Source organism: Emys orbicularis, chromosome 2 (genome assembly GCF_028017835.1).
Source record: "Emys orbicularis isolate rEmyOrb1 chromosome 2, rEmyOrb1.hap1, whole genome shotgun sequence".
NCBI classification, from domain to species: Eukaryota; Metazoa; Chordata; order Testudines; family Emydidae; genus Emys; species Emys orbicularis.
The window spans coordinates 135,005,747-135,026,500 of record NC_088684.1 but is presented as its reverse complement, the minus strand read 5'-3'; the positions used below and the strand labels follow the sequence as shown (position 1 = coordinate 135,026,500).

The 20,754-nt window shown below is 48.5% G+C and overlaps 3 protein-coding genes across 3 annotated transcripts in view; 1 reads left to right on the top strand and 2 right to left on the bottom strand.

The window, feature by feature from the left end:
* Nucleotides 1–277: 277 nt before the first annotated feature.
* On the bottom strand, nucleotides 278–6,733 carry NPM2 (nucleophosmin/nucleoplasmin 2). The gene is made up of 8 exons (XM_065399929.1): nucleotides 6,670–6,733; nucleotides 5,243–5,328; nucleotides 4,161–4,280; nucleotides 3,262–3,355; nucleotides 2,497–2,630; nucleotides 1,496–1,524; nucleotides 954–990; nucleotides 278–322 (listed from the first exon to the last, which is right to left on the bottom strand). The coding sequence occupies exons 1-8, from the start codon at nucleotides 6,731–6,733 to the stop codon at nucleotides 278–280; spliced, it is 609 nt and encodes a 202-aa protein (XP_065256001.1).
* A 4,251-nt stretch (nucleotides 6,734–10,984) lies between these two features.
* On the top strand, nucleotides 10,985–16,482 carry PBDC1 (polysaccharide biosynthesis domain containing 1). The gene is made up of 6 exons (XM_065400097.1): nucleotides 10,985–11,053; nucleotides 12,280–12,345; nucleotides 13,535–13,594; nucleotides 14,808–14,948; nucleotides 15,624–15,735; nucleotides 16,092–16,482. Exons 1-6 carry the CDS (start codon nucleotides 11,021–11,023, stop codon nucleotides 16,211–16,213), a joined length of 534 nt encoding a protein of 177 aa, XP_065256169.1. The 5' UTR covers nucleotides 10,985–11,020; the 3' UTR covers nucleotides 16,214–16,482.
* Nucleotides 16,483–17,083: 601 nt separating this feature from the next.
* XPO7 (exportin 7) overlaps nucleotides 17,084–20,754 on the bottom strand; it is an 85,497-nt gene continuing 81,826 nt past the window's right edge. Inside the window, exons 26-28 of the mRNA XM_065400098.1 lie at nucleotides 20,224–20,322; nucleotides 19,745–19,872; nucleotides 17,084–18,665 (exon numbers count right to left, since the gene is read on the bottom strand). Of these exons, the coding sequence (XP_065256170.1) occupies nucleotides 18,572–18,665; nucleotides 19,745–19,872; nucleotides 20,224–20,322 (321 nt within the window). The 3' untranslated portion in view covers nucleotides 17,084–18,571. The remainder of the gene's footprint in view (nucleotides 18,666–19,744; nucleotides 19,873–20,223; nucleotides 20,323–20,754) is intronic.

Below are 20,754 nucleotides of genomic sequence, written 5' to 3'. Positions count from 1 at the left end.
GGTGTCCCTAGCCTCTGTTCGTCAGAGGATGGAGATGGATGGCAGGAGAGAGATCACTTGATCATTGCCTGTTAGGTTCACTCCCTCTGGGGCACCTGGCATTGGCCACTGTCGGTAGACAGATACTGGGCTAGATGGACCTTTGGTCTGACCCAGTACGGCCTTTCTTATGTTCTTATGTTCCTTGGCAAGGCCTCATCTTGGTGGCTTGCTCTACTCAGCCAGCCTGCGGTTTGCAGAACAGCCTTACCTTGTAGATACCTTGCTGCAGATCAGTCTATTTCTTCGCTGCTGGCTTTCTCCCTCTGCCAGCTCCTCTTCCCTGCAAAGGGAACAAAGTGAGGCTATGGCTTTAGAGTAGCACAGGCCAGTGGCTAGGCACCCCCAGATTCAATGGCCCCCTCACTAGGCCAAGATGTTAATGCAGAGCGACTCTGCATTGCTCCCACAACAGCACATGGAAAGTGATTAGGCATTAGAACTAGACAGCAAGAGCTCAATTCACGAGCGTGCAGATCTAAGCCCAGGTTTAGTTATCCATATGCCTGTTGGTTATTTTTCCTGCCAGGGTGGTGTTTTCATGTTTGACTGTCTGCCCTATTTCAGGGGTTGTCAGCTAATTAGAAGCAGATAGTGGCATGTGGCAGACACCCACCAGCTGCTAGAATATCTGGTACTCATTTTTTCAGCAAGTGATTTAGATAGACTGAGTCATTTGCAGAGTGACTTTTTACCTTTGACTAATACTAGTCATTCAGCTCTAGAGACAGCGAAGCAGAGATAAAGCAGCCACAGATGAAATGGAAACAGGAGCCCCATGCAGAACAGAGGGACAGCTTTAAAAACCACATTTGCTTCAGAAGAGACTGCCACAGCGAAACGTTTCTCAAGCCAGCATTAATGCTATTCATGTTTCTCCCAAGGGGCACAGAGATCAGTGCTTGGCTTCTTACCTTGCTGGGAAGGACATCATCATCAGAAGGAACACTGCTACTCAGAAGAGAAGGGAAGAGAAGTGTTGAGATTAGATTCACTCCTGAAAACTCATGCCATATGTTCACAGATCTAACGACAGATACTGAGCTTCTGCCTCTCCCTGGGACAATCCAGCTGTTAGTGTTTAGGTTTTTAGCATGAAGTTACTTAGACCTAACTGGTGGCTTTGGGCACATGTGATGGGGATAAGGGCATGCCAGCGTTCCTCTAGGATTTCCCATAGCAATTCACAGGACAGTTATCCCTTTGCTCTTTACCAGAGTTAGGCACCAGCGCAGCACTGCCGGGACTAGCCAAAAGGCTGTTATCTCCCATAGACCTGGAGGTTAGTCAATGTCACTGTGTTTCCTGGCCTATGGAATTCTAGTCCCCTCTTGCCATGAGATCCTTAGCTTCCACCTGTGCCAGAGATCGGTCAGGCAGTATTCCCACCATCTCATCTAGAGGGTGCTATCCAGACTGTTTGACTCCCCTGCACCGCACCATTGATTATACTCACTTCTCTTCCTCTTTCTCCATCTTCTTCTTCTGGGAAGAAGAAAGATTGAGTTAAATTTGACAAGGCTAGCATAAGTTCTAAGTCACGGGTGGGGAGAGGACATTTTGAACTGCCCGAGCAGAATTCTCCAAAGTAGGAAGAATTGTGTAGCTTATCCCTATAGCAGGAAAATGGGTTATTGCACAGGCATGGATCAGCTGTAGCAGCAAGAAAACAGTCTGTCCATGTGGGACTTTCCCAGGTGAAGGGAGGAGTCCAAGCATCATAGAATACATTCCAGAGATAGCAGTGACTTGGAAGCTATATGCCCACCACTGAAATGCAGCCACCTCTGGGCTAGAGCATAGCTGTTAAACCCTTAGCAATACTATGCAACAGGTTAGGGCAGCAGCATTGGAGGATGCAGTGTTCATTTGACAGGGGGCAGGGAAGAAGAGGTTAGGGAGCAGAACATTACATATAGTTAGCTACACTGGAATTTAGCCAAGACACTCATTACCTGGCTTGCTAAGCCCAGGGTTGTGAGTTCAATCTTTGAGGGGGCCATTTAGGGATCTGGGGCAAAAAAAAACCAAAAAATTAAAAAAAACAAAACCAGATAGTACTTGGTCCTGCTGTGAAGGCAGGGGACTGGACTTGATTACCTTTCAAGGTCCCTTCCAGTTCTATGAGATAGATATCTCCATATTAATACCCCCAGGACTCTTGGGGACAGCAATGCAGACTTCAGTGGTCACAAGCACTCGGGAGTCTCATGCTGGAGAGATCACCTCCAGCAGAACATCAGCCGCTTCTCAGGGTTCATTGGGTGAGCCAGCAAGATTCTGGAAGGCCCAGGAGACTAGATAGGCTAGTTCACTCTACTCTCTCACTAGTCACCTCCACACCCGGGGACAGATTCAGAACCAGCAGGTCCACCAGGGAATTAGTGGTGCTGCCAGGGAGGAATTGGGCCATGCGACTGACAGTGGGTGCTCCTCGCTTGACAGTTCTTGCAGTACCTTGGCAATGCTACCCCGCTTGTTGGAAGCTGGATGCTTGATGGCTTTGGGGGGAGAATCCTCCTGAGATTCTTCTTCCTCAGCCACCTCCTCCTCTTCCTCCTCCTCCTCATCCCAGGAGAGATCTGGTACCACTGCAAAGCAGAGCAGCCTTGGCTCAGAGCTGTTCACGCACCCTTAAAGCAGCTAGACACGCTGGTGCCTCTCAGTGACCTGCTGCTCATATTGGGGGACTTACACACTTGGTTTTATTCTGGGCCCTGATTAGAGCAAGCCCAACAAGCCACAGTTAGTTATGGCAGAGATGCTCCTCATTCCAAAGAGACGCTAACTTGAGCCGATTTTGGCCCCATTGAGAATGTAGGTTGCAGCACAGCTCAAGTTACCTAGGTGTGTCGCTGAGGTTAGCGGCTCCTTGGTAGGAGTGGGAGTCTTTAGAACTAGCCACTATCCCCAGAGCACACCTGCCAGCCATCCTGCCTGGAGGAAAGGGTAGGGAAGAGAACCTGTGGTTAGAGGCATGCAGCGCCCCTGCTCTGACAGTGGGACGTTATGCCGAGGTTGTGGCCTTCCTGTGCCTGGAGATGGCGGAAAGTCACTGAATTCCCAAGGTGCTGGCACTTGGGTAGGCCTTGGACATCGCTAGGGGACAGAGTAGATCCAGCAAGTGCAGCTCCCATTGGAGCCAATGGGCATTGCATTACATTTACACCAGGGTTGACTTGGGCTCAGATCCCCTCTTCCTACCTCGCTCCGTTCGCTTACATGTAACGTGTTGTCCAGTGATGTAGACTGGGCCAGAGCCAGCTCTCAACCTGAAGGTGACAGGAGGAGTCAGCTCAACCCCCACCATGGTGGCCTGGAAGAGATTAATGTCACAGGTTATATGGGCCTTCAGCTTTCCCCCTCATCCTCCTGCACTGCCTACAGACACAAGTGCCAGAGCCTGGCAGGAGGTTTCCCCATGCATTTCCCTCGTAGGAGAGGCTAGGACTAGTTAATTTAGAGATAACACAGGAGTTGGTTTATGCACAGCTGAGCATTATCAGTACTGGATTTTCAGTGTCCTGGCCTGTTGGGAAAGCTACCCATCTCCCCAGTGATGGTCTTCATAAGCTCTTCAGGGCAAGGACTGAACTGCCTAGAAGGGCTGTTAGCTGGGAGAGCCATGCATGCATTGCTGCCCCCCTGGGCAGCGGTGAAGCAGCAGTGTCTGGTTGATAACAGGTTATGCTGAGTACTCAATTAGAAGCTATATCTGGAAAGCAGGTGTGCTCTGAGGCCTGACAGGATCCTAGAGCAAGTCTTCAGGAGGAAAGGGAAAATGAAGGCACACTTATTTTGCCAGGAGCTGAAGGCTGGGTGGATGCACTCAGCCTTCAGCTCATGCATTTTCCCCTCCCTATAGGGCTGTTGCCACATCAAGCTTCCCTTTGCTATTTCAACCTGTCCACTGCCCAGGGCAGCATTCAGGTTTGCTCCAAGTCTGGCCTTTTCTAGTGAGCTGAGCCAAACTACAGGGTTCTGTCCACAAGCCATTCAGATCTTGTGTTTTTGTTCAGGCCCATCTCTGGTTGGACTTTATGCTTGATATGAGCTAACCCCAGTTCAGTGTCATTGTCCCCCACCAGAGTCCTCTAAGAGACTGATGAGCGGGCACTCACCATTGGCAGTACTGAAGGTTTCAGAGTTGCTAGGGGCACAGGCGTGGTATCCTGGCTGTCCTCGGAGGGTACAATCTCCACAACATTGAACTCATCTTTGGCTTTTTCTCCTAGGCAGATCTTTGGGTGAAAGCATGAGTCATCAGTACCCCTTTAGTGGCAGAACTCCAGCAACATCTGTGAAGGCTCCAACTCTAGACTTCTCCCCCCCGCCAAACTCCAGACCTGGGAAGGAGGGTTCCAGACAAGTCTATAGGGCCCTAGCCTAGGGTTGGTCCCATCCAGGTTCTCAGGACCATCCCTTTGGGGTCCCTGTCCCAGGAAATCTGGGAGGGTGCTCCATACACACTGCCAGCTGTCCAGTTTTATGGGTTCAGGAAAGGTCTTGGTATTTTGTGCCTCAGAGGTGGCAACCCTACTAAAGCCTATAAGCCAATAAGGAAGACCCTGCCGCTGCTCATTAGAGCTCCACCACACTTTCTGCAAGTCCCAAGGGAGAGTGGCTTCCTTGACTGACTGATCAGGGCAGCCATTTACCCTGGCGGAGATCAGGGGTGGGAGAATTAGGGCCTATCACCCCGCACAGGTTGTTCTTCCACAGCAGCCCTTGTGTACATGAACACAGGAGCAGACAGTGGGACACAGAGCATAGATACTCCTCTGCAAAACATGCCCCTCCCTTCTATGGCTGAAGCAGGCCAGGCTTGCAGGAAATGGTTGCACTGAAGGGACTTGGGCAGGCTGGTCTGGTGGCAGTGCCCTTTGAACTGCCATGCAGAGACCCATGTTACAGGTGCTCTAGGGCCAGTAGTGTCAACAAGCATGAATGAGTGAACGGCCCCAGGCAAGGGAGTAATGAGGCCGTTCTCTTCTCTCCCTGCAGGGTTTGCATGCCAGATGGTTCCAGAAGTGGGATTGGTCATATCTGAACATCATGGTACCTAGATTAGGGGTCTTCTCTTCCTCTCCATGTCCTTATATTAGCTTCCAAGGCCAGCCTGTGCTCAGCTACCCACTTCAAACACCAGCGCCCACACCCTGCCCGATAACCCTCTACGGGCAAGGACAAGCCAGGTACTCACTGTCCGCAGGGCCAGCTGCTGCTCATACTTCCATTCATCTGGGATCTTGAATGTATAGGTTTGCTTCTCATGGTTTAGTTCACATCCTGTGGATGAGGCAGAGGCCCCATCAGGTCAGCTCAGCCCACCGCCCGCCCCATTCTCGGCTGAGTCACGTCTAGGCTGAAGTGTCAGAGATGGTGCTTTCACCACACCTCGTTTTTGGTAGGGGGGGGGGGTAGGAGAAGAGACATGAGAGAAGCCGCCAATACATAAGTGCCCCCAAACTAGAGGCAGCAGTTTGGCTCCCCAAAGCTCCTCTCTGCTTCCTGCACCTGTCAGGCAGGTTGATATTAGAGCCAAAACATTGTCCCGTGGAGCCGCCACAGGTGTTGACCAACGGGAGCTAAGAGATGCTTAAGACACAGGGGAAGAGTTCACTTCCTAAGAGATTAGGGAGAGAAGAAGAATCGGGTGGCAGTTTAAGGGGGTACAAAGTAATTGGACTGCTCAACTCAGAGATAGACTAAAGAGGAGACTGTACTGAGATAATTTTCAGGCAGATGGCTGTCCTGAGGCCCACAACAACCTAAGCACATCCTCATCTCTAGATGAGAGCGCTCTCCAGATACCTACCACTGGAGCCTGCCTCCCTCCAGAGGGGCAGGTTTTCAAGGGTTCCAGTTATTTGGTTGGTCACCGAGAGGCAGAGCCTCTCTGCCCCTTGGAAGAATGGTTTCATTTCAGCTGAGGGCTGTGATTGTCAGGGGAGCCTTGGAATACACTTCCTGAAGTAGCCCGAAGCCACCTAGTTATTACAGCTTATATTGCAGTAGTACAGAGGTTGGGGCCCCGTTGTGCTAGGCACTGGACAGGAAGACATATGGTCCTCCCTGCCCTCCTGTGTTTGTACGGTTCTCAACCTTTCCAGTCTACTGTACCCCTTTCGGGCATTTGATTTGTCTTGCCTACCCTAAGTTTCACCTCACTTAAAAACTACTTGCTTACAAAATCAAACATAATAAAATAAAAGTGTCACAGCACATGAGTACTGAGAAATTGCTTACGTTCTCATTTTTACCATAGAATTAAACAAATTGATTGGAATATAACTATTGTACTTACATTTCAGTGTCTAGTATATAGAGCAGTATAAAGTCATTGTATGATATTTTAGTTTGTACGGACTTTGCTAGTGCTTTCCTACATAGCCTGCTGCAAAACCAGGCAAATATCTAGATGAGTTGATGTACCCCCTGGAAGACCTCCGTGTACCCCTGGTTGAGAACCACTGGTCTCGACAACAAGATGCAACAGGTGGACAGAAACAAGCAGATGGGAGGGAGGACAAGTCAATGGAAACTTGTTTCAGCTGCATTCATGGCTCTTAGTCACAGTATACACAGAAATTATATCCCCAGAAGCAGTCATGAGAGACAGGTTCTTACCCCAGATTAGAGACACTGGCTTCTCAGATTTACTGCTGCTGTTGGCACTACTGTTAAGAGCCATGGTTCCTAGGATTTACTTTCCTGGGAAGGAAGAAGATGTTACTTAGAGTGGAGTCTTTACTAAGCTAAAAAACTTTGCAACAGCCCCACTGATATAGGATTTAAGTTTTCCACAGAATTCAGGCCAGAAAGAAGCATTAGATCTTTTAGTCTGACCTCCTGTATCTTACAGGCCATTAAGTTTTCACCCAATTACCCCAGTATTGAACCCATAATTTGGGTTTGACTAAACTCTCTTTGGATCTGAAGAATCCACCATTCCCATCACAGTTTTTTCCAATAGTTTACACCCTCACTGTTCATTTGGGCCTTGTTTCCAACTGGAATTTTTCTGGCTTCAGCTTCCAGCCATTGGCTCCTGTTATACCTTTCTCCACGGGATTATAGACTCTGAGGACCTAGTATTTTCTCCCCATGAAGCTACTTAAACACTAATTAAGTTACCTCTCAATCTTCTTTTTGGTAAACTAAAGAGATTGAGAGACTCAGAGCACAAGGAGAGACATTTTCCAGCCCTCAAATCTGTATGGCGCTTCTCTGCACCATTTCTAGTTTTTCCAACAACCCCTCCCCCCCATTTATTTTGGAAGTTTAAAAAAAGTTTACAAATCCCTGCCAGGTAACTATCAGAAACAAAACCAATCCTTGTAAAAGTGAACTTTTGTTTAGCAAGATAGAATACATGGACAGTCATCAGATCTCTCTATAACAGGGTGTTACCATATTCTAGAACGGGGGTCGTTACACCCAGGTCATTTCTAGTGATTTTATTAAACTGAGCAAAATCTCTATATGCACCTTTTTAACACCAGAACTGGACACTTAAACACATTGGAGGTTAGCGAGGGCACCAGCAATTCTTTGCAGCAGGATCACTACAAACTGTAGTAGCCATTGTTTATTAGCTGAGTAAAACAAGAGCAACAAAGGGCCCAATCCCAAACACTTAGGGTCGGATTGTAAGTGGTGCCAAACAACTCTAGAGCCAATAGCTTTCCAGCAGAGTGGAGAGTGCTTAGCAGCCTTAGATCCTGACCATCAAGAGCATTGCTATTGACTTCAACAAGACTGCTCCCCCTCGCCAGCATTGATCACAGCCACTGTGATATGGCAAGATACTTGGCTCTTTCATTGCTTGCTAAGAGGGAGTTGCTCTGCTGGTCCAATGAAATCAGAGCCCTGCTTGTCCCCAGCACTGGCAAGATAGGGCAAGTTACAGTTTCATAGCATCACTGTTGTGTCCCTGGTTATTCCTAGGGGGATACCCTCTCCAAACAGCACAGCTGCAATTTTCAAGTCCAAATCCCCCGACCATCAATGGTGTTGTGAGCCTAATCCCTTTGAGCTCCTACAGCAATCCTACCACTACATCCGTAGCACTAGCCACACATAAGAGGACAGCAAATCTCTGCCTTCCAGGAGACATTTAGGACACACAATACAGTACCCTCAGGTTACATCTCTCCCCAGGACACAGACCTTGCTAACTGCAAGAGGAAGCTTTAAAGGAAAAATAAGTGTTTGCTAACATTTGTATTTGATAACTCACCTCACTCACACAACTTAAAATTGTCTGCTAAAGGGACTGGCACTAGCACCCCCTGCAAACAGAGACCTACCCCCCTCAAGCCATTTATAAAGTCAGATTGGGTGAGTGGGGTCAATACTTCACCCAATCAGCCTCAGGCTTGTTGCTAGAAGCTGAAATGTGGCCTTAAGGAGGAACAGCCCTCTCCAAAGAGAGACAGTTCCACAAGCTCACCCTGGGCGAATGCAACCGTGGAAATAAAATCTTGATCATTAGCATCTAGCACATCTACAGCACTTTTCATGTTGCAAATAGTTACAGATAACTAATGAGTGAAAGAAACCCACTGATCAAAATCCCAGGTTTCCCACAAGAAGGGAATTTATAAAAATCAATCAAGGCCTCAGCCCTGTAAACTGATCTTCATGTGAGCAAGAGTTTGTTTGAGTGGAGAAGTTTGCAAGATCCAGGCCAGTAGAAAATGAGCCCAGAATCAGATATGCAGAAGTCAGAGGGACTCTAGGCTGTTTGTACTGTTGTGACCTTGTAGTCTAGTAGTTATGATGTTGGACTAGAAGACTTGACTTCTAATCCTGACTCTGGTGCTGTGTGAGCTTAGGTGAGTCACTTTTTGTCTCTCCTACCAGTTGCCTGTCTTGTTTATTTAGATTTTGAGCTCTTCAGGGCAGGAACTGTTTCATACAAAGCATTTATACAGCTGTGAGCATAATGATCTGGGTTGGAGCCCCTAAGCCCCACTGTAAAAACTAATAGGTGACAATGAGATTGTAAACTCACTGAGTCAGGGGCTGTTTTTATTTTTATTGAATGGCACCAAACAACACATAGGAATAATAATAATTGTTTATAAAAGGATCCTGTTGTGTGACTGTTTTTCCTGTTAGTTTCTACTATTTGCCAACTTCCTTGGAAGCTGGAAAATAACAGTTCACTCCCTTGTTGGCTTTGCTCTGCACATGGACCTGTCACCGGTTTTTATTTCCTTAAGCATGTGGCTGACTGTATTTAGGGCAATTTTATTTAATTCAAAAACCTCACCGGATGCTGTGTCCAAGAGTTTGGTCAAAACAGCGCCTTATGGGAGCCACACTGTTGATCTGAGCAAAGCCCTAGGAATAGGGTGACCATATTTCCCCAAGTGAAATGTGACTGGCTGGCCTGAGGGACTCCCCACCCGCTTCTTCCTCCACCCCCTGCACAGGGCTGGCCCCAGGGGACCCCACCATGGTGCCACTCACCCAAGACCCCCCTGAATGTTCTTCCATGCCCTCCTATGGAGGACGCCCGGAACAGGGCTTAAAAAGGGGACTGTCCCAGCCAAAACAGGACATATGGTCATCACCCTGCCTAGGAATAGGGCTTGGCATGGGGATTGCTTGGACAGAACCATCATAGCTTTGTATAGTGTGGTTACAGAGATTGCATGGGAATTATGTATCAGAGGGGTAGCCGTGTTAGTCTGGATCTGTAAAAGCAGCAAAGAGTCCTGTGGCACCTTATAGACTAACAGACGTATTGGAGCATGAGCTTTCGTGGGTGAATACCCACTTCCCATGCATCCGACGAAGTGGATATTCATCCACGAAAGCTCATGCTCCAATACGTCTGTTAGTCTATATGGTGCCACAGGACTCATGGGAATTATGACATACTTGATTTTTGTAGGTCCCACAAAAACAATGGCTGTTGGGTAGTGCTTAATTTGTAATGAAAGAAATGCTGGGGCTCAAGCAAGTTTTTTGATGTTCATAACTGACACGGCAAGCCGAGGTGCTGGGGCTACAAGCTGCCAAGCTTTAGAGGTGCCGGAGGCTCAGCGTTGGCATGTCTTGGCACAAATTAAGCACTGCTGTTGGGAGCCTTTGCTATGCTTCCTTTTGGTTAGTTCTCAGCAGCAGAGTGGAACGCAAGGGAATATTCTCCGCCCATAAAAATCGAGAAGATTGTGGAATTTGGGCCTGAATTTTGACAGCATATGGCTCTGTAATTTGCAAAAGGCCCAGCCACATTAGGGAATAAATACTGGCTTTGTAATTTACCAGTATGTGTGTATGAGAGAGCCCTGCTCGCGGGTGCGTGATCTCCTTCTGCAATTCAAAGGCCGTCATTGCAATTAATACAACTGCAGGTACTGAGAGTCAGGTGTAGCCCACCTGGTACAGGCCAGCGTTTAGGGATCAGAAGTGTTGGGATAGAAAGCAAGCTAGGTTTGAAGAGGTGCTGTGGCTAGTGCGCTGGCTCAGGATTTAAGAGAGCCAAGTTCTCGACCAGCCTCTGTGGCTGGGTAACTGGCAAGTCAATTCTCAGCCCTTTGTCTCAGTTTCCCCATCTGTAAAATGGGGATAATGGGACAGCCCTCCTTTGTAAAGTGCTCTGAGTGTGACTGCTGAAAAATGCTACCCACCAGCTGGGTGCTATTATTCTTATTAAGGTGGGAGAGGGACCCTGGTGTCCTGGGGGGAGCTTCCTGGGATGTGGGCGGCACTGGGACCTTGGTGCCTAGGGACAGGGTGGAGAGGGACAGGCTGTGATGTGCTGGAGCTGCCGCCAGAGGGAGCCAGCGGGCACCGCAATACCACGCAGCATCTGCCCAGTAAGAAGCGAATCAGGCACCCCCCTGCGCATGCGCCATTCCCTGCACGCTTCGACTCCTGTGCGCATGCTCAGTGACCACACTGGCTGGGCAGCTTCCGGTGTGGGCGGAAAGGGGACGATGGAGGGTCAGAGGTCACAGGTAGCATGGCCGCTGCTGGAGGCGGCCTGGGAGCCCTGGTAAGGAAAAGTGGGTCCTAGAGCCCCGGTGGGGGGACTAATGGGGAGGTCGAGCCCCGGGCAGGAGGTTTGGGGGGAAGGTTTGAGGGGGGGGGGTCGAGCTTGGGGGGGGGGGGAGGTTTGATGGGTTGAGTTCCGGAGGGGTTTGGGGGGAAGGTGTGATGGGGGGGGGGTCGAGCCCCGGGCAGGGGGTTTGGGGGGAAGGTTTGAGGGGGTCGAGCTTTGGGGGGGGGAGGTTTGATGGGTTGAGTTCCGGAGGGGTTTGGGGGGAAGGTGTGATGGGGGGGGGTCGAGCCCCGGGCAGGGGGTTTGGGGGGAAGGTTTGATGAGGGGGGGGGGTTGAGCCACGGGCGGGGAGTTTGGGGGGAAGGTTTGATGGAGGGGTCGAGCTTTGGGGGGGTATTGGGGGAAGTTTAAAGTTTGAGTGTGGAGGGGGGGCGGGGTTAGCAGATGCCAAGTCGGGGAGAAGCCCTGGGGATGGATTTAGAGTCCTGGTGATTATGAAGCCCTTGAAAGGAGGGGGACACAGACCTGGTTTTGGAGGTGCATGGGGCCGATCTGCAGGGGCTGCAGAGCCCTTGTAAGTAGGGATCATGGTGAAACAAAGTCTTTTTGGGGGGATAGAACCTTTGGAAGGGCAGAACGGAGGGTGTGATGCCTCACAGAGCACCTAGAGGGGAGTTGTGTCCTAGGACGCTGTCCTTCCGTCACATCCCTGTTTTCTGCCTTCCAAAGGCAGAAATTTGCTCTGTAGGTGAATTTTCATTGTGTCTAACTGGGGCTGAGCCCCACAGTGTCCTGTAACCGCTCAGGTATAGAAGGGAGAGCATAATGTGTACCTCCATCTGCCCCCCTCCCTCTGTGATGTCACCCAGCCATAGACTAGACTTGCATGTATGTGTGGGTCTCGGGGAGCTGCTCTTTGTAGTGAGGAGTAAAAGGGTCTCTGCACATTTAGGGCTGCATGCCCAGTACAACTGCTCTTTGCTTTTATGTTGCAACCCTTTCCCCCTCCTTTGTGAATTATAAACTCTTCAGAGCAAGGATTCTGTACAGTCTTCTGCACCCTGACAGTGCTCGTTTGACTCCTTCGATTTATATATTTGCCATTTGGTTGTGCTGATTTGTTTCAATACAACTCAGACCCGCCCCACGTTCTCTTTATTTCTCTGTGTGGTTCCAGTTGTGGCTCTAATAGCAGCCATCTCTCTTTGTTTCATGTGCAGGGGGCCGGTGAAGCCGTGGCAGCAGCCCATGCGTTGTCCCTGCCAGCTGAAGCCTATGGCAATGATGTGAGTATTCCCAGAAAGGCCGGAGAGAGCACTGGTGAGGGACTAATAGGGTCGTCTTTCTGTGGGTCCAAGAAAGGTGTTGAATAGGAGCAGCACTTAGTTTTACATTCGTTGATGTGTAGTTGTTACCCCTGAGGTCTCAGTTTCATGATGTATTTGACCTCAGAGTTGTTCCGAGCTGTTGCCTGAAAGTGTGTACTCCAGGTTTTTTAAACTTCCCAGTCCTTGTTTGATGTTATCTCAAATGAATACAAAGAATCACTTGTGATTGCTAAAAATCCCATAGCTTGGCAGTGTTTGGTGGGTAGACAGGGGAACGCTTGCACTGTCAATGCCCATTTGGATATACACAGTATTTCAGTCTCCAAAGCTGTCAAATGGGCACTTCACATCAGTGCTGCATTCACACCAGACCCCATCCCGTCCTATTTGTTAGTTCAGTGTCCCATCTAAATTCCAACATGAATAACTACAGTCTGCCTCTACTACAAATTTAACCATGTTGAAATACGGTTGTGAAACATGGAGGTGGCTAAAACCTGGTATAAATAGCTTATTCTTGCCTGGGTGGACAAGAAAAAACTGCTACCCACGTTAGGGAAATATGTTCTTGCCTAGATGTGTCTGCTTATAACATTGTTCTCTAACCCAGTTATAATGTAGTCCCTGTAGGCAAGGGGGAGGGGTGGGAAACACATTCAGACATGATTTGGGCTGAAACATGTAAACTTTCCATTTTTGTAATGTAGATGGGGCTTAGGTTTCCCCTATAGTTTCATTTGTCTGTATTCTTTTCCACTTCCTGTCTGTTTGACAATACTGTACAACTACCGTACTTCCATGTTCCAACCAGAGGTGGTTGCATTTCAGTGGTGAGAAAGTGTAATTGATGTATAGTTTGAATTGCATCTTAAATTGATAAGGCACTTTAGCATGAAAGCAGCCCTAGAATGTCAATGAATTGTATCTCCTCAGACTGATGCTACTCTTGCAGCTTTCTTCATATGCTCACAAGCCTTCCACTGTTTTAGACAGGAAGTTGAGAAGAATATCAACATGAAACTAGTGGAAACCTAAGCCCTATCTATGTTACAAAAACGTCTGCAAATGCTTAGGTAATGGAAGGTGCTGGACACAGAGCCAGGACAGCATTTAAGGTGATGTTACAGCTTTTTCTCTTTCTCTGCAGCCCAACATTGAAATGATCTGGGCCATGAAAGCATATCAGCACGCTGAAGTCTATTTTAATGTAAGTCCATGGAGAATTGCTTCTCAAGCTTTTTATTTTATTTTAATAAAAATAACCCACTGATATTATGCTTGTAATAAGCCACTACCCGACTGGCGTATTTCAGTCTCTCCGGAGAGAGGCCTCAGACTAAAATAGCAGAAGGGGGCTCAAGGTCAGGATTGAGGGGCTTTAGCACAGCAGTGTGTGGGGAGCCCAGGGCTGGAATAGCAAGGAGTGCTGTAGACACTGGAAGCAAGTTTGTTTCTAGCCAATGAGTTCTCATTTCCATGGGCACTGGAAATGAAGACTGAGATGTGGTAATTTTGTGAATGTGACTTGGTCAGTGAGGGGAAGGGATTGTGTATTGGCTTGTAAGATTTTTCCCTTATGAATGTATTGATCTAATAAGGGGGCTGTGGGGAAAGCAACACAATATGTATAGATAAGCAGCCTCCTAACAAACACTGGGTCAGGGAATTACAGGACACACTCCAAACTGAAGTTGGGTAGTGCTGTAAATGGTTGGAGTGATCAAAGGACTGGGTAAGATTACAGTGACAGTGCCTAAAGCAGGGGAGAGTGGTCAGTCGCTCTAACATGGGCAGGTCCAGGTCAGATGAAGCTTTCGCCTTCCCCAGCTCTGGGGAATGGTAAGTTTCAGTATCAGGCTGAACATGCATATAGACAGCTGATTGTTTTAAAATCACTTGAACCATTTGCAGCCCTTCCCATTTTAGCTCCCAGCAGTTTGCTCTGAAATGCTTCTGTGCTAAATAAATACTTTGCTTGAAGAAAGCTGCTTGGTTACTGGACATCACTGTTACTGCTCCTGGAGGGAACAGAATTGCTGAGGTAATCACGGTTGACATGTGGGGGACTGCAGCCCAGGGCCCAGTCTGAGAAAGTGAACCACCAAGAGAGGTGACAGCGAGCTGTAACTGATAGACACTCTGGGCCAAACTTTGGAAAAGTGCCCAGAACTGAGGCCAGATTGTCAGAGGAGTTCAGGTTGTTGGGTGAAGGGCTTTTGTTAAGAGCTGGTATCACCTGCTTTGAGAGAGGTGTCACTGTCTGGCTGTGGTTCATGATGGCGAGGGAGTGGTAACTCGGTTACCACTGTGTTTGAAAGCCCTATGTATTTTTCCTCTCATTCAGCATGAATGCTGTGGTGACCCACCCCTCTGCTGCTTGCCTTGTCTCATTTAATCTGATTCTTATGTTTCCTTTATAGCTTATTTCCTCTGTTGACCCCAAGTTCCTGAAACTTACAAAAGTCGATGACCAGATCTATGCTGAGTTCAGGAAAAGCTTTGGTGACCTCAAGATCGATGTGCTTGACCCAGAGGAGCTCAAATCGGAACCAGCCAAAGCGGTCAGTGCTTTGTGTGTATGTGTATCATCACCCTTTGGGACTCAAACTGCCCATGAGATACTGGTGAGCTTCTGGATCTGAGTGGTTGTGAGGGGGAAGGTCCCCCTTTCCGTGGAGAGCGTTTGTCTGGCCAGAGGGGGACTGGATAGTGGTATTCTGGTATTTAGCTCAAGAGTAAAACAAAAGCTAAGGTGCTTTCCATAGCTGCCAAATATTTCAAGTCCAGTCTCCTGTTGGGTGTTGCTTTCTGACTGCTGTGTAGTGCAAGCAACATGCTTGCTCTTCTCTTGCACAAGTGCTCCCTGCTACCCATCCTTTTGAGGCTCCTTGGTTAGCCTGCCTGTACCCTACTGTGTCCTAGATTTGTACATATAGATCTCTCGCTCCCAACCAGAATTGCACCATTCAGAGAGACTTTCCCAAACTGAAGCCCCCTGCAATCCAGCCCTAGTCATTGAGGAAGCATGGAGCTCATCCCTGAGCGCCAGCTCTTTAGAGAAACCTTGGGCAGGATGTCTAGGAAACCCTGCAGTGATTCTGGCCTCTGCTCACTCTAGCTGAGTACAGTGGCCGTGGAGCTCCCCAGGCCATTGTAGGAAGGTGGCAGGGAGACTAGAGGACACAGTTTATCTGCCTCCCAGAAAGAAGGCTGAAAGCTCTCTTTGCTCTCTCCAGAAATGGCGCCCCTTCTGTATGCAGTTTGATGGAGTAGTTGAAGACTTCAACTATGGCACCCTGCTCCGTCTGGACTGCACTAAGGACTACACGGAAGAGAACACAATATTTGGTGAGTAAGCACCTGCGTACACCCTCCTCTTCTCAGACCTGGGCAGTGTAGACATTGAGGCTTGCTTGGTGCTGAAATTGCTCTGTGCCAGGGAGCCTGCCAGCCCCCAGAGCATTTGGCTGGATCAGGATCTTCGGGTGCATCCACAGTCCCTGCTGTAGTGCTGGAAAATCCTAGCTCCCAGGGTTGATGATTCTGAGGCAGCCTTAGGATGCCAGACTTCTGGGTCAGAAGTCTGGAAGTCCTGGTGTCTCTTGTGCAGGGTGGCTTGAATAAAGCTTATATTCGAGTAAGTCTGTTTCTTTGTGTATGCTGGGGGCTGTTAGGTAAACAGATTTTTTTTTTTTTCCTTTCAGTCACCAGGATCCAGTTCTTTGCTATTGAAACAGCTCGTAACAGAGAGGGGTATAACAATGTTCTTTATAGCCAGGCCATGGAAACAAATTCTGTTGCTGCAGAGAGGGGAATATCTGCATGAGGACTGGGATGGAAATACTTTGTCACTTTACTAGCCACGCATGGAGATGGACAGGAAAGGTGAGGAGGAAGATTCCCTGGTGCCAGGAGCATTCCTATAAATTGTTTAAAATGGACTCTTACCCAGGAGAGGGAGAGGCACAGAGAACAAAGCAAGACTCGGGCCACTTTGGGCCTGGACAACTTGGCTTCAGTTTGTGGTGCTCTTAGGGCAGCATTTCTGCCATGTTAACTACCAAGCACCCTGTAAATAAATGTGTGTGTGCTGTCATGGCTTAATTTGACATGAGTTCATGAAAGCAGTGTGGGAATCTAGCAGAGCAACTGATCCTGGACTCTCTCCTCACAGGGAGAGTCTATCTTCTATATGTAAGTTCTAGATGGAACTGCAAGCTATTTTACAGGATAAAATACTGACAAGTTTTTATCCAGCTATAATGGCAAAACCCAATGAATGAGCTCTTACTTTCATCTCTGTTAGATGGCTGTCATTAGCTTTAACAAGTAGTGCCTGAATGAGTTTAGGGCACAAAGGGCAGGTTTCACAGATTGAAGACCAGATACTAGCCCGTGGTTGACTTGATGTGGAACACTCCCCTCCTGGGAGTGGCAGCATGAAGCACCACAGAAGATTGTGTATTGTATAATGGCTACTAGTCTCCCCTTAGATGGAGCAGGACTGCCACAGCCTAAAAATCTTATTTTATTTAAAAAGTGAAACCAAACCAATGGATGCAAAGCTGTTAAAACACCTCCATCCCTAGCAGGCAGATCAGATTGAGGGACACAGTCATTCTCTAATAGCAGCTCCCTTCAGGGGAGAGTAGAGGTGATGATCAGTACACAGCAGTCAAGATCCAAAAAGACAAGCTCAGTAGAAACCATTGAAGTTTATTTGCAGTCACAATGCTTACACTGTATGCAGCAAACACCCTTACAAGTCAACCAGCAATCTGCTCACACAAAAAAGGACCCAACACACAATCGCCAGAGGAAAGAACAAAAAAAAATTAAAAAAAATTGAGTGGGTGGTGTCAGGGAAGAGAAATTGAAATAAAACCTAAGGACAGTGTCTGTGGGCTAGAGCTGAGCTAGAGATGCACACAACTAGCAGCAACAATAGTGGAAAAGTACAAGGCAAACAGGTTGTCCCCTCCCCCCCCTTAACTTTCTTCTGTAAGTAAATTTTATATCCAAAACATTTAATATGGTGGTTTAGAAAAATGGATTTGTTTTAAGGGGGATGTTAGGTACTCCATGCTATGCAGACCTTGTTATTAAGAACCCTCCATGGTGGTAGATTCAACACACAAACCCTATGTTCTTGGCTGTGCCATACATTCAGGAGTGCACCATATATAAATATACACGTACACTACCTCAAGGGAAGACGCTGCAGTTCTTTTGCTCAGTGGGAGTGCCCCTTGTGTTCTTTAACAAAGGGCTGTGATTTTTTTTTACAAGTACTATGGACAAGCTCAACCTTTAGAGGGCTCTTATTCCACCTGCACTTCCAGCTTTACAGAAGGGGAAGCAAAGGGACAATTTACAATTAAAAGGAAAACGTGTTGTGGGGCTTCTGGGGACAGGCAGGGGGAGAAGCATCCCAACCCACATGTTGAGTGGCAAGGGCCCTAAGCTGAATGACAACCAGACAGCATCTACTGTTACAGAGGGGAGACACCCATGGGCTAGCACAGCTGGATGATCGTACAGCATGGCTTAGAGTTCCTAATAACAAGGGGGAAACAGTAACAGGAAGTTGTGATTTAAAGGGCCTTATAAGAAAAAATATACATTTGGAATTTTACATTTTTTTTGCTTCTCTCTACACTTGTCACTAAATATATCTCTGCACTTTCACACCCCCTTGCCCAGGAAAGCTTCAGGCCAGCATGAGACACACCTTCCTCACTCACATACACAACCCTCACGTCAGCATTGGTGCACTAGACTCTGTAAAAATTTCAATCATACTTTTTTTTTTTTTTTAAACTGAGTCAATATAAACCTTGTTCAAAATGTTATGAAAAAATGTACATGTTTATACAAGGCAGGCTGCAGCAGAGTGCTAGGGTTCCACCCAGACATTCTGGTAGGGAGATGTTGGATTCTCACCCCTGGGCTATGCCCTTCCACCCCCTCCCAAGGAAACAGAAGCACCCTGCCCTGGTGAGTTTTAACACTGCTCCTGTTCCCTCCTCCCTTGGACATGGAGTACGGCCAAACAGCACCGCAGTCCAACCCTAGGGAAGAGCAGGGATCAGAAACGCCCTCTTATCTTTCCATCGGAAACGTTAACCCCTCTGGTCCAGGCCAAAGAGATGCTGCTCTGTACAGGTGGAGTCAGGGGAAGGTGTCAGCTCATCATGTCGTTGCTGTTCACGCCGTAGGTGGAGTTCTTCATAGAATCGTTTACCTCTCGTCGGAACGCGGACAGGTTCTGAGTGAACCTACAGAGAACACAGACCAGCATGTTAGAGCAGGGGGCAGCCAAACAAGGGGCCTTGCGGGCAGCTTGCCAGCACTTACAAGGGCTAGATGACACTTGCTCTCTCCCCTTTAAAACTTTGCTATAGCCAGGAGGCTCCAACTCCCAGCCTATAATGCTAATTCTGGGACAAAGATGGAGCAGTGCATGCCGGGATCTGTAGTGTCTGATCACGCATGAAGCAGGAGAGTAGCTACAGGACTGCATTTTGGCCACTCAGATGTGACAGGCTCCGCATTTCCACTGAAGGGTATCTGGTCAGGGGCCTTTCAGGTCAGGTACTGTTGGCCCTGCAGGTTTCAGTGAATAGTGAGAAGGCAGCAGAGGATCAGTGAACATATCAGCCAGTGTGATAATGTAACCTGCAACTACCCAGCCATTCCCTCTGCAACAGGGCACGATGCACGAGTATCTAATCAGCAGTGCATACACAGAGGGGCCTGCCAGTTGGAACCACGTACAAGAGAAGATGCTATAGAGGCGTTTTTTGGTGAGGGAAAGGGAAGGGCCAGCAGCCCTTTGCCCCTGCTCCCATTCCACTGAGCAGATGCACAGGTTTAGATCCTGCACCCCGGCTTTCTGCATGTGAGATGCAGGGGGAACACTGCAGCTTGTAGGAGGCTGTCATGCTTGAGTGCAAGAGTGAAAGGGGAGCCAGTGACAGTTCCATTATTCCTGCACATCAGCACTAGGAAGCCAGTTTGCCTTTGGAACAATTCTAACAGGTACACAATGTGTCGGACCCACCTTAGCTCCATATAGCTCCTGGGCAGGTGCTCAGGCTTTTAGGCCCTGGAAGCTGGTGTTACACCAAGGAATTTAAGAGTTTGCTCCCATGAGATGCAGCACTTGGCCCCCAGGAGGCAAGAACTGCTCAAGGCATGACCACCACCTTGGGCACAAATGCCTGATGTGTTCTGGGGGCCTTGCCACATGGAGCAGGTTCACTAACCATGCAGTGCCACCCCTTGAGGGGAGCTGTCAGCCGCACTGCCTGGTCATGAACCAGGTTCTTTGGTCAAGGGATTTTTCCATACTGACCTGTCCCTATTCTTGGTTAGCAGGTTGCGTTCAATGCCTTCCATGAGGTTCTCGAAGCAGAGGTGCATCGCCTGTTGCTTCTCAGGGGGCTGGCTGTTCACTATACTGTTCCGTAAGTCAGAGAAATACTGGGAGGAGACAAGAGAAGGAAGATCAGCCTTCAGAGGAGAGTGCTGAATGGCACCAGCTCATCTTGTCTGGGCAGGGCAGAGAGCGCATTGATTATTTTGGATAGATTCTAGGACTTGGGAAAACGAGCAGCCCACAGGACTTAGAATTAATCATGGTGCAGGCAAGTGCCATGCAAGCTTCCCTGCTCAATCCGCAGCGCACACAGCCATGCCAAGCCTGGCTGCCCACACCCCAGCTCTGCCTGAGTACCCCTTGTTCATTTGTAGAATACGAGACTGGGCTCAAGTCCTTGGGTCACTCCTGATTAAAGTCAGCTTAACCCAGCCAGAGGGGTTGGGCCTGCCTACCTTTTCATTGAGCAATATCAAGCCCAGCAGAGGTCGAGACATGGACCACTGATTCCTGCAGTCCTCAAAGATGATGATATTCAACACGGTTGACAGCATCTGGAAAGATAGTCCGCAGAGTTAGGCTGTTCCCTCAAACCCACCTCTTGCCCTGGGAGCATGTGTCAGTATTTACCATCCCATCCCCCTCCTGGGCCATTAGAGCTGACTGTGGGTTACCGATAGCATACTCTCTTCTCAGGTGACCCTTATTGGAAACCCAGGTTTGCCGCTGTCTCCCACTAGTCCTGGGTGGTCTCACTTTCGTTACTTTAATTGGAGGTCAGAAGCTGACCCCAGATGTTGAGGCTATAGAGATTAACCCCAGTCTGCGCAGAGCTTCCTGGACTATTCACGTGTCCCCTATTTGAGCCTCAGCAGGTTGCCTCTTAATCCTGCAATGCTATCATGCTGTGGTAGGCAGCAGTACCAGGAGAGACCATGGATGCTCCCAATAGATTACAATGAACTCCTATGTAGGAATGTGTGCAG

Coding starts and splice junctions, on each gene's coding strand:
- NPM2 (XM_065399929.1), bottom strand. CDS start 6,733: ATGGCTCTTAACAGTAGTGCCAACAGCAGCAGTAAATCTGAGAAGCCA. Junction 1,525..2,496: donor AGCGGGGTAGCATTGCCAAG/GTACTGCAAGAA, acceptor TCTTCTTCCCAG/AAGAAGAAGATGGAGAAAGA. Junction 323..953: donor ATGATGTCCTTCCCAGCAAG/GTAAGAAGCCAA, acceptor TTCCCTTTGCAG/GGAAGAGGAGCTGGCAGAGG.
- PBDC1 (XM_065400097.1), top strand. CDS start 11,021: ATGGCCGCTGCTGGAGGCGGCCTGGGAGCCCTG. Junction 12,346..13,534: donor CTGAAGCCTATGGCAATGAT/GTGAGTATTCCC, acceptor CTTTCTCTGCAG/CCCAACATTGAAATGATCTG. Junction 14,949..15,623: donor AATCGGAACCAGCCAAAGCG/GTCAGTGCTTTG, acceptor TGCTCTCTCCAG/AAATGGCGCCCCTTCTGTAT.